This window comes from Nyctibius grandis, chromosome 4, assembly GCF_013368605.1.
Source record: "Nyctibius grandis isolate bNycGra1 chromosome 4, bNycGra1.pri, whole genome shotgun sequence".
In the NCBI taxonomy this organism is placed as follows: domain Eukaryota; kingdom Metazoa; phylum Chordata; class Aves; order Nyctibiiformes; family Nyctibiidae; genus Nyctibius; species Nyctibius grandis.
The window spans coordinates 31,496,316-31,511,901 of record NC_090661.1 but is presented as its reverse complement, the minus strand read 5'-3'; the positions used below and the strand labels follow the sequence as shown (position 1 = coordinate 31,511,901).

Sequence of the window (15,586 nt, the reverse complement as noted above, 5' to 3'; positions counted from 1 at the left end):
TTATTTCAGAAACTGTAAACCTCAGAAAGCAGATATTTATCAAATAGAAGGATGTAGTGTTATTTGAGTAATATTAAGAAAGGTTAAAAAGACAGTCTGATTTTTACTACAGTTTTAAGCCGCAGCAATGCTTCATAAAATCACGGTGACACCTGGGGAATCAACATCGCATTACTCATCATTGACAGCAATATCTATTTTGAGTGGGTAACAATTGTACAGGGCTTCGTAGTCAACTTCCAATGTCAAGGATTTCCCACCACATCCTCACTGTTGGCACCGAGGTTTGTATCAGATCTGAATGGAGTTTAGTAACTATGTGGTGCAGCTCAAGAAATCACAGTAAAAACTTTTCAGTGTTGAAAAACATGCTTCAATTGCAGCTCAATGGACCAAAGCTGTGTGACCTGCTGAGCTAAAAGCAAGCGCTAGCATTGTCCAAAACCTCTCTGGCATAGTGTGGATATCAGTAATTATGCACTTTGAGGAGCAATTGTTGGAGAGGTGTAAAATGATGTTTTGTTGCTGCTTGTCAGTCTGGAACGGCAGCACAAAGAATCACAGAATAATTCAGGTTGGCTATGTCTAGGGCCTCCAAGGTACGCAAGGAGTAAGAGAAACTCTAGGGGTAATTACATGGCTGGGTTTAGGTGGTTTGGACCTGTGACTGCGGACCTTCGCTGCTCACTTTGGACTGTATAGTAACTTGATGTTTGCTTTGATAGCTTGCTAGTATTTGAGTTGCATTTGAGTTTCAACAAGACACTAGGAAATTATTCATAATGAATCGCTAGTCCACACTTGGTTATATGAACTTTGCGGATCACTGCATACTTGCAATGCATCTGTCTGGGAAGCACAGTCCTCTTCCTATGCATAGTTTCCTATCCATCTCATCAGACTGACAGAGAAGTCTTTCAAGGGCCCTTTTTAAAGTGTTCCTACATACTGCCAACATTTTCTGTCTTTCTGAGTCGAGTCCCATTCATAACTCCTCTTCCAGTGCATATCTCGTATATAAAAATAAATATTACATGGTATATATTATGCTATCTAGGACCCTTTTCCAGAATTCTTTTGTTTGTGTCTGATGCATACTGGAATTTTCTTTAAAGATGAAGTCTGGAGCTATAGTGACTCAGAGGCATAGCTTTTTTACTTGCTGGTTATATCAGATACAGTTGACCTGATAACAGCAGATGCTGCAACTACATCAGAAATGCACCTATCTACGAACTGATGAAAGCAATGCAGTGTTCATAAAAATTAAATCACTGGCCTTCTAAACTTTTATACCACAGCAGTCTGTTTACTCACAAGCACTGAGAGCATGTGGTGCCAGGGTCACATGCATCATCAATATCCCCAGAAGGTATGCATTTCTGTTGTCTTAACAGGCAATAAAACTAGACAGAGCAGTTGGGCATTAATTGACTGTCCTTTCTGGAGTTTTTAGAAGTCAAGTAAGATGGTTGTACGCTTTCTTTCATTTTTCCTGAAACACTAAAATATATACTTAATGCAGATAAAGGAACTGTGTTCTTGTATGCACGTTAGGCTGAAGCGAGGGAGGAATGGAACCAAATGAACTGATAACAGTGATGAAGTTTGTAGATTTTTAGTTCTGGGGTCCAGGAGGGACTGGGATTTAGTTGTCCTGTCTGGCAACAGATAAAAGCATTCCAGAGTCTGAAGAAAGCAGAAAGAGGCCTTTGGACAGAAACTAGCTGACAGCATCTAAAACCATCTTGTTATCTGATTATGTAATAATAGATTTCTTATTTATTATAAATATGCAGTTTTATATTTGCCTATATACGCATGCATGCAGTTACTGAAGTAATGAGGACTGTGCACAGATTTCTGAATGTGGGAGTTGGGCCCCTATTAAAATGTTTCCCTAACACTATACAGCTTTGGGAGGATTCTTCTGGCTGATGCTCCTTTTGGGTGTACGTAAATGGCGTGATACTGAGAAAATGATTGTTCCTGCACTCTGTGAATGCATAAGCCTTACAACAAAGAGTCCCTGCAGATTCTACTCTCTGTAGAAGGAATAAAGAATGCTACTTCTATAGGAGGGATATTGGAATATTTATCAGGTTGGTGTGTGTGTCAGGGAAGGGCTTTCTATCCTAGTTGCCTTCCAGTAATCTGACTTTCAAATGCTCTTCCTTTGGATTTTTATCTACATGTTTTCTTCTCCATTATGCTGACTGAAAGGTCCCTTGTTTCCAGAGTGAGCTAATACTGCTCCTAAATCAGTCAGTTGATACAGAGGAATAAAACTACAGAGAAACAGAGTGGTAGCATGTTTCGTTCCTTTGAGAGTAAGGGAGGAGGGATTACAGGGGAAGGAATTGGGTGCCTGAAACAAAAACTTGGGAAAACAAGATGCCTTGCTGGAAGCTGAAACTCTACTGATGGGATTACTCCTGGAAAGATAAATGAGAACACAGAAGACAAACACTGAGCTCAATATCTGGAATGGAAGAAAGGGAGAAGGGTTTGGCAAGGGGTCAGGGAGATGTTGACTTGGCAGAGAGAGGGTGTGTAGAAGTGGGTGTAACCTGTGCAGTGCCATTGAGTGAGCAGGGTGAAGGCAGAGTTAACCTGAACCAGAAAACTTGTCCTGAAGGATTTTAATTGCAGAGGTATTAGAAAGAATTGCACAAAACTTTTGTGAAGGAAATTGAATAGCATGGGCCGAGAAGAAAGTGCTTCACTTCAGAGCAATGTAGGTAATAGTAAGGAAGAATTTGGGGTCACTTTGCAGCTAGATAGTCGTGGGTAATTTGGTAGACAATGCATAAATATGGTAGGATGATTGACTGTGCTGCTCTGGCAGCAGCAGGGAATTACTCCTTAAAAGGGAGTGAGAGAAACAAGGCTGTAATTCAAGGACATATGCTAAGGCAGGGAGTATGTGGAGAAAATTAAAAAAACAGTTTAAATTACAAGGGAGGATTAACCCATGCATCTTGTCTGAGTTGTATTCACTGAATAATTTATTAGGCTGTCTCCTATTTCTAGCAGAGACCTGTATGTCTTATGTAAAAGCAGTTATCCCTTAAATGAAGTGAAAATTATGTTCTTAAAGTGAGAAGCTTGTGCCTTCTCTGTAGGCCTTGGAAAGTGACCTGGGTGGGTGGAAAGTGTGAGCTGAGTAGGGTTAATATCCCTGCTATGGCGAAATTCTTTATTTCTAGGAGGTTCCTCCACTCTGGCGAAAACTCTTATGATGGCGTTTACTAGCTGGATGATCATCAGAGAGTAACTTACAGGAGGATGGGGGAGGGACAATAGGAAGGAATGGAAACAGAGCACAAGCAGGGAAACATAGAGGATGGGAATGTGGGGTGCTGTGTTCAAGTCAAAAGGGGCTGTGTGAAACCAGAGGATGGATTGGGACCCTGACCCAGGGGTTATGTAGATTTGGTGGTATACTGTGTGTGTGGAAGGGAATTAGACTACACCTCAATAATTTTTTACCTTTTGTTTCTCTGCCTGCCCACTCTTCACTACCCCAAAGGCCTCAGTGCCCAAATGGAACGCATTACCTTCTCAGCTGTGTAATATATACATAAACTGCCCTACAGGTGCAGCTGCACAGCAAACCCTGATTTTACAGCATCACTCCCTGTGTAACCCTGCATTTACCTTGTTTTCCCACGTGGAATTAATCCTGTTGCCTCTTGCAATTATGCTTTTTTTTTGGGATATTGCCATTCTTCCTGCTAAACCCCCATGTCCTGCTGTATGCGGATCCCATCAGCTGCAGTAGGCCTTTTTTTCCTGAAAATATGTTTCATGTGCTTCTAAGACAATGTATTTTGGCTTGTTCCATTGCACTTGTAACTTCTTGTCTATATTATCATGCTTATTTCTCTTAATGTCAGTATCCATTCAGACTTTCTAAACACAAAATTAATTAAGGCTGTAGCTAATGACGGCCCAGACCTTGGCCTTGTCATCAGACGCAGTTGCGTAGGGGGGATAAAAGGTCCGTGTATGGAATCTTGTTGCAGTAAAAAACATATTCTGGAGGTTTCCTTACTGTTACCTTTATCTCTCTTAAGCATCTGTCTTGGTGACAAGGATTTGGGATTAAGTGGCTCTATCAATCTGGTGTGGAGTGACAGTGCTCATAGTCCCTGAAGTAATGATTTGCCTTTGCTGCATAGCTGAGAGGGAGAAGTTATCCTCTTTCACATAGTTATTCAGAAGTGCTGAGATTCTACGAATAGGCAAATAGTAACGGTTTAAGGGAGATCATAAATCTGGATGTGCTATATGGTTTCAGGAAGATAATACTCCTAGATATTAGAGGCTTGATGTTTCTGATGTATTATTCTTTGCCACTTCTCATACTAGGAATACAGCCCAGCAAGACAGTCTCTTTTGCAAGACAACACAAAGGAACTCTGCTTCATTTTCATTGTTTTTTTCCTGTGTTGCCATGTCCATTTGATATGTCTGTGGTGTTTTTTTATTTACAGGGCCGCAGGATGAAACGGCAGATTGACGTCTGGGGGAGCTGGGGTGAATGGGGCAAGTGCAGTCGGAGCTGTGGCAGTGGAGTCAGTTTTCGGCAACGGCGCTGCTATTCCCAAAGGTGAGGACTAACCTCCTTTCTCTTTCTTTAAATATATTTTTCTGTTACTGAGCTCCTGCACTTCTGTTCCAATATACATCCAGAACAAAAATGACCTAGTGTTTGATTCCAGGGGAATAAGTCACCTGAGTCCACTTTGAGATGATCCTCAGCTTTCAGTCTTGTCACTGCTGTTTTGAATAGTGCGCTCTTCAACACGTGCTTGTTCTGTCTCCTTCGCTAGAGCACAGTGGTTTCTCCACAAGACCTGAGGCTGTGCAATCAGGTGATTGGTATAGCAGCAGCAGCAGTTCAATCAGGTCTACCATGGCAGGCCTAGGGGAGAGGGAGAACAGTCCAGAGCAGTTGGTTTATCTCCTGAGAGCCAATGACTGTGGTAAGATTTTCTCAGGCTTATGGTTCCCAGGAAGGTAAGTTGCCCCAGAAGAAATGGAACAGTGGAGTTGACTCAAGCAGTCTTAATGCTGTGCCATCTCATTTGCAGCCGAGTTAGATGGAGTGAGGATGATGGCTGGGACTGCACCTGTTGGGAATGATGGACCTGAGAGATTCTGTTGTGGATAAAAACAAAGAAAAGCCGGGGTGGGGGGAAAGCCAGACTCTCAATAATACCCTGAAAAAAACAGCCTCTTTGTGTTTAGAGAAATTAGAGGGGGCTTTTTAGTAGAAGAATTCAGAGTTATGGAGCACTGCTTCTTCCCACCCGGGATAAAGAAAGGTCTCTTTTGAAGGCTGCCCGTTATGGTATACACCTGTGTGTTATGGTACACACCCGCCAGAATCCCTGGGAGCCTCTCTCTCCATTTTAGGAATGCTGAGATATTAGATGTTTGGCTTTTCAGATCAATTTCCTCCATAACTCTTAATCCCCATAATTCCCAGCTGAGGACATTTGACTGGAATGAGTGTGTTTCACACTTTCCATAGGCATGTTTAGTTCTTCCTACTAATGGGCCTAGTGTGCATGTAAACAGCATGATAGGTGATGTGCATACCTATTCTGATCAGGCCATTACCCTCTTGCTCATAGCATGTTTCTGGTTCTGGTAAGGACACCTCAGCTCTGTGTTGGTGGACAAAGGACAAAAGCTCTGCTTCTGTTATTTAGTGAAAACACAACCCTGAACAGCTATACTGCAATTGTTCACGGTGTGTGTCTCATTCATGCCAGAATGCAAACCATAGCAGAAAATGGCACTAGAAGGTGCCAGCTTGCTCTAGTAGAAAAGTGCATTTTAGTTATTTTGTGGCTTCAGGAAACTGTGTGAGGGTGATATTCTCGATGCAAAGGTGATTTGTAATGTCTGCCATGAGATGATCTTTGCATGTGTATTCTTCAAAGAACTTCATGTTGGTTTTCTGTCTTTCAGAACAGAAGGTTCTTCCAGTTGTGTTGGATCAAATCGAAGCTATCGATCATGCAACATTCAGGTACAGTGCTTTGTGCTCTGTTTTTTGTTTTTGTTTGCCTGTTGCTCCTTTTCTCCAGACAAACGTAATTCTTGTTCAGAAGTAGTATGTCATTATCAGTTTCTCTTCCTCTGGCATCACTGGTGAATGCTGTTCACCAAAAGTACTCCTTCAAAAGCATATTGAATTTATGCCCCTGATTTTGTATGAGAGCAATAACAAACAATTTTTTATTGTACACTTAATTGTCCTTCTTTTCATAATGGCCTAGTGTAAACCCTTTCTCCTCTGAACAGAGCTGCCCAGAAGGCTCCCGGGATTTCCGTGCAGAGCAGTGTGCAGAGTTCGACGGGACAGAATTCCAAGGAAAGAAATACAAGTGGCTTCCGTATTATGGAGGTAATGACAAACATGTAGGGTTACTCTTCATCCCTGACTACCAACCGTGTGTTTTTTAAAGTAACTGTAATGTTTTTGACTGTAGTATCCTAGCAGGGCACTTTCTTAGCTGGAGCAGCAGGTGGGGCATTGGTATGGAAAAAAATCCTTTTTTCCCAGCAGCAGAGCATTGCTCTCACGAAGACACTAGATGCATGGGCCAAGAGACATCTCTCTCTGCAGCAATACATAGTTGTCTCTTGTAACAGCCATTCTTTCAGAAACGTTGCTCAAGAGAGCTGGAAATGGTTGCAGCTAGGTCTTAAAGTATTAGAGAAGCAGAAGCTCTGCTGTATTTTTCAGTATTGGTGAAATAATATTAGCAGGGCACATGAGAAACAGATGCATATGATTAATGAGTGCTTCGGAAAATATGACGTCTTGCAATTGGCCCATGCTTTCTTGAGGAACCAGTTCAGAAGACAGGTGTAGGAACTAGAGGTCCTTGCTCTGAGCTTTGATATGTTATCATCCACAGTGGTTTAACACATTATAAGGGATTTCAAGATGGATCTAAAGTTTTGTTTGCTGGCTATTAAGATAACAGCTCCCTTGTGTTCTGTACTAGCACTTGTTCTCATTCCAGAAAGGCTGGTACTCCAAGGGAGCATAAGAACAGTCCTACTAAGGCATAACAAAATATCCACCTGGCCCAACATCTCCCCTCCAGCACTGGCCAGCCAAGGTGCCTGAGGAAATGGTTGCATACAGTGAGGCTTTACCAGGGTACTTTTCCAGCCCCCAGCAGTTTGTGACCCAGGAATTTGTTCAATATCTGCCACTAAATATTAGTCCACCACTCTGGTTCTGCTCCTGTGATCGAAAACCAGGCTGCTGATGCATTAGCAAACTATTAGCCATAGTACATAATGTTTGTTTTTTCTCTCCTACCAGCGCCCAATAAGTGTGAGTTAAACTGTATTCCCAAGGGAGAAAACTTCTACTACAGGCACAAGGAAGCAGTGATAGATGGGACTACCTGTGAACCTGGCAAGCAGGACATATGTGTAGAGGGAGTTTGTCAGGTGAGTCATCTTGTTGGTTCCTGCCTTTACCACTGTGGCTGTCAGTCTGTCTGTTGCTTCCCTTTGTTCTACTTGGCCCTTCATAATAACACCAGAAAAGCAGAATAATTCCATTTCTGAGGTGCTGAGGAACATGTGGACAGCATTTATCTCTCTGTCTCTGAATGTGAAATAGAAGATGCCAACTCTGTCCTTTCTCTGACAACTCCTTCCCTGCCTTCTCCTGACTTCCCAGATTTCCTTGATTCAGGCTTTCTCATTAGATCAGTCCAGCATCTGGCCATTTTTTCTTTCTTTCCTCTGTTATTATGGTTTATTCATATCAATGCCCCTATGTTCTGACAGGCTGTTGGCTGTGATAACATGCTGGAATCTGCCAAGAAGGAGGACAAGTGCCTGCAGTGCGGAGGAGATGGCAGCACCTGCTATGGTGTGAAGGGCACTTTTGATGTGTCCAACCTCCCCAAAGGTATGGATGACCTAGGTAGTTTGGGCAGGTGAGAAGGGGAGAGTTAAACCTAAAGTCAAGCTGCCACAAGGGCTGGTGGCGACACCTGCTCACTATAGGCAGGCTTGGATGTTCACTTGAATTGTCTGTGAATGGCATGTGGCTCTTTAGCTGCTTTAGCATCAGAAAATGTATTGATGGCCTTATCCTGGGAATCACTTCCTTAATCTCAATACAGACTGAAGTACTTGCCATGTTCCTGGTGTCTTTCCCTGCCCTGTCTCCAGCAAGTGATGTAAATGTACCATATGAATATAGCTATAAAGCTCCTTCATAAGACTGTCCCGCTGTCCAGTTTCCTGATAGCCCCACCAGGATCGGTGCAAGGCTAGAAATGGCACTGCATCTTCTGCATTTGGCCAATTTTGAGTGATTTCAAGATAACAACTGCATTGTGGTCAAATCTCTCTGTGTTGCGCTCCAATATGACACTTGCTGAAATCCCAACAATGTAGTGTGTAGTTGGAACTTTTTACACGTGTATTGACCTGTGGATAGTCTTGAGTGAAGCTATTCAAAATGCAGACACTGACAGCTGAAATGCTTTAAGCCACCATCATATAAAGCTCATTCAGTTGTTCAGGCACCAATGAAACCATGAGCATCTTTGGAACAAGAGAGTGACTGTGTGGCATCCACAGACAGATATTGAAAAATCCCCCCTTTTTTTTTTCAGGTTACAACCAAATCTTCATCATCCCTGTAGGAGCCACCAGCATCCAAATTAAGGAAGTTATGCCCAGCAGGAATTTTCTGGGTAAGACTAATGTCAGAACATGTGTTTCAGTCCATTTGGATTCCAGCCATTGCATTGAAATTTGGGTTTCAGATACACCAGGCTTTGGGATGTTTACCTTGAGAGCTTGATATGGCAGAGGGAAAAACTCTGAAAATCAGGATCTGAATATTGTGTATCCTTGAAGTGTTAGTGATGCTCAGCCATGGGCTTCAGGTTTACCTCATTTTCTCTCCTGTGGTGATCTTGCTGTTGGGTGGGGAATAAAAAGACCCAACCATGTTCAGACTTCCTGCATGGCACTTACAAGGCATCTAGTTGATACAGCAAACTTTGGCTATGAGTTCTGCTCTTTGCTTGGTGAATATAAACCCTAACTCCTCCTGCCACCCAAAAGTTCAGGATGGGCTTCTTTTCCCCATAGATACCTTTTGAGTATGTGTCTGTACAACCTCAAACTCTGGTCATGCTACAGAGGGCAAAAAGGAGGGAGAAAAGTCTTCACCTAGTTTTCTGAGTAGTTCTGAGGAAATTCCAGTGGAGAAAGCAAATACTCTTCTGCTTTCTGACTCTTCCATTGCCTGGTGCTTTGGACTGACCAGTCTGGTGGTGTTTTCCTTTGTAGAAAACTGGATGCAGCACAGAAGTCTTCTGAATAGAATGTCTGATGAACAGGATAGTGCTATAGAGGCAGTGGGGTGTGAAGCCCACATCTTAACGGCAAGCGGGACATAGGCTGTGCCTCAGTGACTAATAGTGGGAAATGCAGAGACAGGGCTGGAATATACTGGAGGCATTTGTGCAGCAAACAAGTGCTTGGTCTGCAGCAAAGCTGGCAAGAACCACTGTCTGAATGTGGAGCAGCTTCTGGCAAGAAAGCATTACGGGGGGGATGCAGTATTGTTGGAGGATGTTGGTCTCTCTTTTTTTTTTTTTTTTGCTACACCTGCGATGCAGTGTTGAATGGAAACAGGAACATCCCCGTTGAGTACTTATGGTCGTCTTTTGATGTGTGAATTTTTACTGCGTTGGCAGGTGCTGCCATATTAGATTGTCACCACACTTACAGGGTTGCAGTACTGATGCAAAGGTGCTGGGGTTCAAATGGTGGAGCTGGGAGCTCTGTGGATTCGTAGAATCATAGAATGGTTTGGGTTGGAAGGGACCTTAAAGACCATCTAGTTCCAACCCCCCTGCCACAGGCAGGGACACCTTTCCACTAGACCAGATTGCTCAAAGCCTCATCCAGCCTGGCCTTAAACACTGCCAGGGAGAGGGCATCCACAGCTTCTCTGGGCAACCTGTTCCAGTGTCTCACCACTCGCACAGTAAAGAATTTTCTCCTAATATCCAACCTAAATCTACCCTCTTTCAGTTTAAAACCATTCCCCCTCATCCTGTCACTACTTGCCCTTGTAAAAAGCCCCTCTCCCGCTTTCCTGTAGGCCCCCTTCAGGTACTGGAAGGCTGCTATGAGGTCTCCCCGGAGCCTTCTCTTCTCCAGGCTGAACAGCCCCAATTCTCTCAGCCTCTCTTCATAGGAGAGGTGCTCCAGCCCTCTGCCAATACCCTGAAAGTCTAGAGCAGGCCCTGTCTGGTGGTATCTGGAACCAGCTGTTAGGTTATAGGTGTGTTAATTTACTGCCTTTTCTTTCCTGGCATGTGGGTTTGTCCAGCTGTCAAGAACGTACAAGGGCAGTATTATCTGAATGGGCATTGGACCATTGACTTCAGCCGAGCACTGCACATAGCTAGCACGGTTATGCACTACGACCGTGGCTCGGAGAGTGATCTGGCCCCAGAGCTCCTCCATGCCCGTGGTCCCACCACAGAACCGCTCATCATTGAGGTAAGTGGCCGTGCCTGCACCTTGCTGATGCTCTTGCTCTCTTGATTTGCACAGCAGCCCTCGCTTTGTGCAGTAGGAGTGCATTGTTGGGGACCACATGGGGAAGACTGGAGAAGTGATGAGGCCCCAGGGGGCTCTGGTTCTGTTGCCCAGAAAGGAACAGGACAAGACTAGGTATTGGCTTTCTGCCTATTCCCTTGGGCTCTGACTTTAAGGCAGAGGAGAGTCAGCACCAAATGGTGTTGGGGCAGGAACAGGCTCTAGGGCACTACGTGTTATAGTGTGCTGCAGGCCGGGCAAGGGTACTCACTGTTATAGGAGCAGCTGGATCTCCTTTCTCTGCAAGGGATGAATGCACTCTTCTCTGAAAAATAATTTTCTCTAGAGTATCATAGAAGGCAAGGAAAAAACGCAATGTAGAGAATAAGTGCGCCTTGAACAGGAGGGAAGCAGGTCAGCTCGAACCCTCAGACATGGTGGGGAAATGCTGCGAATGGGAAAAGTGCTGCTGTTGTTATTTCCTTGACTTTATCCCATGCTTTCACAGCTCATCAGCCAGGAGCTAAACCCAGGGGTACAGTATGAGTACTACCTGCCTGTGCAAGGACAGGCCTCGGGTTACAGCTGGAGCTACAGTTCCTGGAGTGAGTGCAGCTCTGAGTGTGGAGGAGGTAAGGGGACAGGACCTGGTCTCTGGCCGCTGGTGTGGGGTTTATATCCACAGCCTGAAGACAGTGTGACTGTGTGCTGCCCTCTGCAGCTGCTTCCCAGCAGTCTCCTGCTGGGAGACAGCACAGGTATCTTGCAGGGGACAGCTACGGTTTTGTTAAGGGAGGGTCACACATGGAGTCACAACAGGACTGTGTCCCATGCTTTGTCCTGTCTTGTTTTCCATGCCCTAGTCCTCAGACTTTTTACTAGGATCTGTTAAGAGTTTTCATAAATAGCCTTTGTTTTTAAATAGCCAGTTCTGCATGTCCTTTTCAAGCACCTGAGACGTCCTTTCCAAACTGACTTGGCCTATATAACTGAATCACGTCATTCCCCTGTACCATAGCCTGGAATATTCCCTCTCTTCAGGGGGACTGTCAGATCTCCTGGGGTGTCACGTCGTGTTCATTTTACAGATTCTTCCGTGGGCAAAGTTATGGATTTTAAGCTAAAAATAAAAACAAAAATCCCCAATCAAACAAAAAATACTCTCCAGCTGACTAGTATATAGAGTGTCTATCAGTCTGTTCTCGTCTTCTGTGCACATGGCCATTTCAATGGCTTTTGCTATATTGTGGTTGTAGGAGCTGATATTGTCTTTGCTGGGCACTCTTATCCTGTAGGAAGCATGAAGAGTTGCAAGTTTTTCTCCCAATCCACTTTTCACAAGACTGACCACTTGAGTCTAACAGGAGGCCCCCAGCTCTCCTGCTGTATACTGTACACACCATGCTGGGTCCCTTGATGAGCAATATAAGGATATGGTGCTTCCCTTGTGAGTCTCAGTCCATAAAATAACTGGAAAATGCCCCTCAGCTACACAAAACTGTTCTGTCTCTCTTGCCCTTCCGGTGGTCTCCTGTACTGTGGGGAGGCATCGTTCATACCTATATTGACAGACTAAGAACTGCACCTGACTCTTTTCCGGGTTGGCTGGGGTAGGCATGGCTTCTGCACTACTTTGGAAACTTGTTTTGCCAACATCAGTGCATTGCAAACCTAGTCCTGGGTGGCTTGCATTGATCAGGATATGCTCTTGCTTCTCCTTTAGGTTTCCAATCCCGCTTGGTGTTTTGTACCATAGACAATGAAATTTATCCAGACTATATGTGCAGGAATAAACCACAACCAGACAATAACCGGACATGTGGCCGTCAGACTTGTCCCCAGACGAAACGGTAAGATTTTCTTTCCTCTTCTGGACCCTGACTTCTTCATGAGGTGCTTTTGGAACCAACAAAAAGAATGACCATCTCACTTCTCCTGCCCTTTAGTGTGGTTCTGTCCAAGGAAATGTTTCACTTCTTAGACAAAGCCCAAGACAAATGATGGTGATGATAACACTGTGAAGAGCATTTCTGTGTGCACAAGGAAAGGGCTTAATACGTCCTATGTTCATTTTATAGACCAATTAAATTTGCTTTTCAGAGTATGATTGTGGAAGATAGTCTTCTAGCCCGTGTATGAAATAGGAAACAGTTTCTCTGTTTTTTGTGCTCTTCAACTGGACCCTGCAAAAACAGAGGAGTAGGTCAGAGGGTGTCATTTTTATGTCATTTCTACATTCCCAGTGTCCTTGCTCTTAGAGATGAATCCTGGAATCCTTCCATTCTGTGGCATTTTCAAACCCCTTTACCCAGCCATTTCCACCTTGTCTCTTGCTGGCATAGCCTTGAAGTTGGCTTCGCTTGGCTCTTACATGGGCATTCAGAGCTGTAACCAGAGCCTGAACTGTGTATCTCACTGTGTATCTGGTGGGTGCAGTGGAGGCCTGTGAGAGTGCTGTTGTGGGTGAGAGAGCACCTGGAAACCTGGGAGCATTTCTGAATACATGCTAGCCTGTAGCTACTTGTTTTAAGTTCTTTAAATCCTTTGTTTTGTGTATAAAGGACTTCTTACATCTATCTGCCACAAGCCTGGAGCCACAGTGGAGCATGGAGCTCTCAGATGAAGAGGTAACAAGGAGAAGGAGGTTATAGAAAGCACAGGAAGGCAGCTGCTCTCCTCTGCTTGCCACCTAGTTGCCCACTGAAGTCTGTGGGAATGTGGGGGCTTTCCTCTTTGGCTCTGGTGGTAGCAGTGGGTGGTGCTTTGCTTTTGATTCTTGCTTATCAAAATGGTGATGGAGGGTGCTGGCTGGCAGCTTTGCTTAGGTGGTTGTCCGTGCTTCTGGTAACTTGATTTTTATGGGACTGAGAAGGGGACAGTTTCTTCATAGCTTTTAGCTGCTTATCCTGATAATTGTTTTTTCTCTGAAATCAGGGTAGAGAGGTGAAGGGATGTTCTGGAAGATTTGTGTTTGGGTTATCAAGACAAAGAAAAGAACAGAAAGGAAAAGAGAGCATCATGGATTGGGCGATGGAAACATTTGCCAGGATGCCAGTGTACCATAGCACAAGCCTCAGAGTTTCTCAAAAGCTCTTCTTTCTTTGGCATGGGCTCTATAGCAGGCAGAAATGTGCCTATATACTGTGATGAGTACAAGGACGTGACGGATACAATACCTACAATGTACACTGAGGTATGAGAAGTAAAAAAGATCAAAAGCAAAATAGCTGTCCTTGGCAAACTGCTAATAGCTTAGGACTTGCAATTCTTTGCCCTCTGATGAGGGTCCCAGCCTTATGGTTGACCTTGTCTTACAAAGGAAATGAAACAAGTGTCAGAGAAGATGTCTTGACTTGCAACTGAAGGAAGCTGTAAGTGAGCCCAAACAGTTGATACAGCCTTTCTAAAACTGTACATTTGCTTTATAGGAGGCAGAATACAGTTTTGGGGAGGGGGAGTTATCCCCACTGGAGCTTCTGAAAAATCTTGATCAATACATTTGTTTTGGGCCCTGCAAACCACACTGCTCTAAGTAGCTTCTACTTGCTGTAGTTGTTCCCTTTCCAAAGCGAACATCTTATTTTATAGCAACAGCCATTCAGTTTTGCACTGATATTTGCATCTTTAGCAATAAAGAAGGATATCTTAAGAAGATAAACATGGCTGAGTCTGCTGTGGAGTTTCTGGTAGGGTGTGAATGTGAATTGGCTGGCTGAAACTCAGTTCAGGGGTGGTGAGGGCAGATCAGGAAAGCAGCTGGAAGTCTAGGGGAGAAAACATGAACTGCCTTCCCTCCCTGAAGTCAGGGCTTACCTGACTGCAAGGGGAGGTAGCAGTTGACAAGCAGATCACCATGATGCTCTCCCTCCACTGCCAGTGCCTTTTGACTGCTCAGCACCCTGGAGTCAGAAATGAAACACCATGTTGTCCCTGAAGCCAGGGCATGTAAGCTGTGCTCCCAGCTACCTAGGCAGCTCTGAGACACCGGAGCGGACAGGGTCAGGGATTTTAGCATCTGACCAGTCAAATTGTTTTGTGGACATTTCCCCTTCCATTAGCAAGGGTGTATCATTTCTGTGACAGCTTCAGCAACCAGACACAGGACAAAATCTATTTAACGTTTCTGGGACTTTTTTGTGTGTGTTGCTGTTAGAGAATTTGGCTGATGGGAGGAATAAACCGGCTTTCTACTGGCTGTCAGCGGAAAGTTCACAAGCACTTCTGAGAGTGTCTGGCATGGTTTGCAGGCAGAGTGAGATCTTGGCTTGGTTGTACTGTTTCTGATAATGGCTGGAGTGGTTAGGCTGGTGAGGGTTGCTTTTCTTTCAGCTGATCTGGATTGTTTTCTTTGTTTTTTCTTTCTTTTTTTTTGATGTTCCATTCCAGGCATGGCATTTTTGCAGACATCGAGAGACCAAAAACCATGGAGAGAAAACTTCCCTCTCTGGGAGAGCTCTGCACTTCCAGAGAAACAAGTGTTTTGTAGCAGGGGGGCTGTCTCTTGAGTGGGACTCTTGCTCTGCATTGCCAATTAAGCTGGGCAGCGCTTGGTCAAATGGGAGCTCACTTCTGCCTCTATTCTGCAAAGGGACATTTTCCATGTCTGATTACAACAGGGAGGCAGCACTGACCTCCCCCGTGCCTCCGGGCGGTTTAGCTGGGCTTATGTTTATTTGCTTGAATCCGTGACCTGCAGGTGGAAAACGGGAGAGTGGGGATCCTGCTCAGCTACCTGTGGTGGGGGCACCCAGACTCGCTCCGTTTACTGCGTGGCGTTCGATGGTCAGAGCTCCCAAGGGGTGGTGGATAACGCTGAGTGCATGGCCTTCACACAGCAGCCTCGCAGCAGTCAGCCCTGCAACATGAGACAGTGTGCAACCTGGAGCACAGGGCCCTGGTCAGAGGTGAGTTTGTGTGGGGGAGGCAACTGCCTCTTGGCACCTACTGAAGGAGGATCTGCCAAAGC

At 44.7% G+C, this 15,586-nt stretch overlaps 1 protein-coding gene across 5 annotated transcripts in view; it reads left to right on the top strand.

Moving 5' to 3' along the window:
- Nucleotides 1-15,586, top strand: part of PAPLN (papilin, proteoglycan like sulfated glycoprotein) — a 63,532-nt gene that overhangs the window by 19,410 nt on the left and 28,536 nt on the right. For all 5 annotated transcript variants that reach the window (XR_011047982.1, XM_068398504.1, XM_068398505.1 and 2 more), the window contains exons 3-12: nt 4,500-4,615; nt 5,986-6,046; nt 6,322-6,424; nt 7,358-7,488; nt 7,834-7,957; nt 8,673-8,753; nt 10,409-10,581; nt 11,129-11,252; nt 12,344-12,470; nt 15,317-15,524. Coding sequence is in view for 4 of the 5 variants with exons in the window: in XM_068398504.1 (XP_068254605.1) it covers nt 4,500-4,615; nt 5,986-6,046; nt 6,322-6,424; nt 7,358-7,488; nt 7,834-7,957; nt 8,673-8,753; nt 10,409-10,581; nt 11,129-11,252; nt 12,344-12,470; nt 15,317-15,524 (1,248 nt within the window). In the remaining variant the exon portion in view is untranslated. The remainder of the gene's footprint in view (nt 1-4,499; nt 4,616-5,985; nt 6,047-6,321; nt 6,425-7,357; nt 7,489-7,833; nt 7,958-8,672; nt 8,754-10,408; nt 10,582-11,128; nt 11,253-12,343; nt 12,471-15,316; nt 15,525-15,586) is intronic.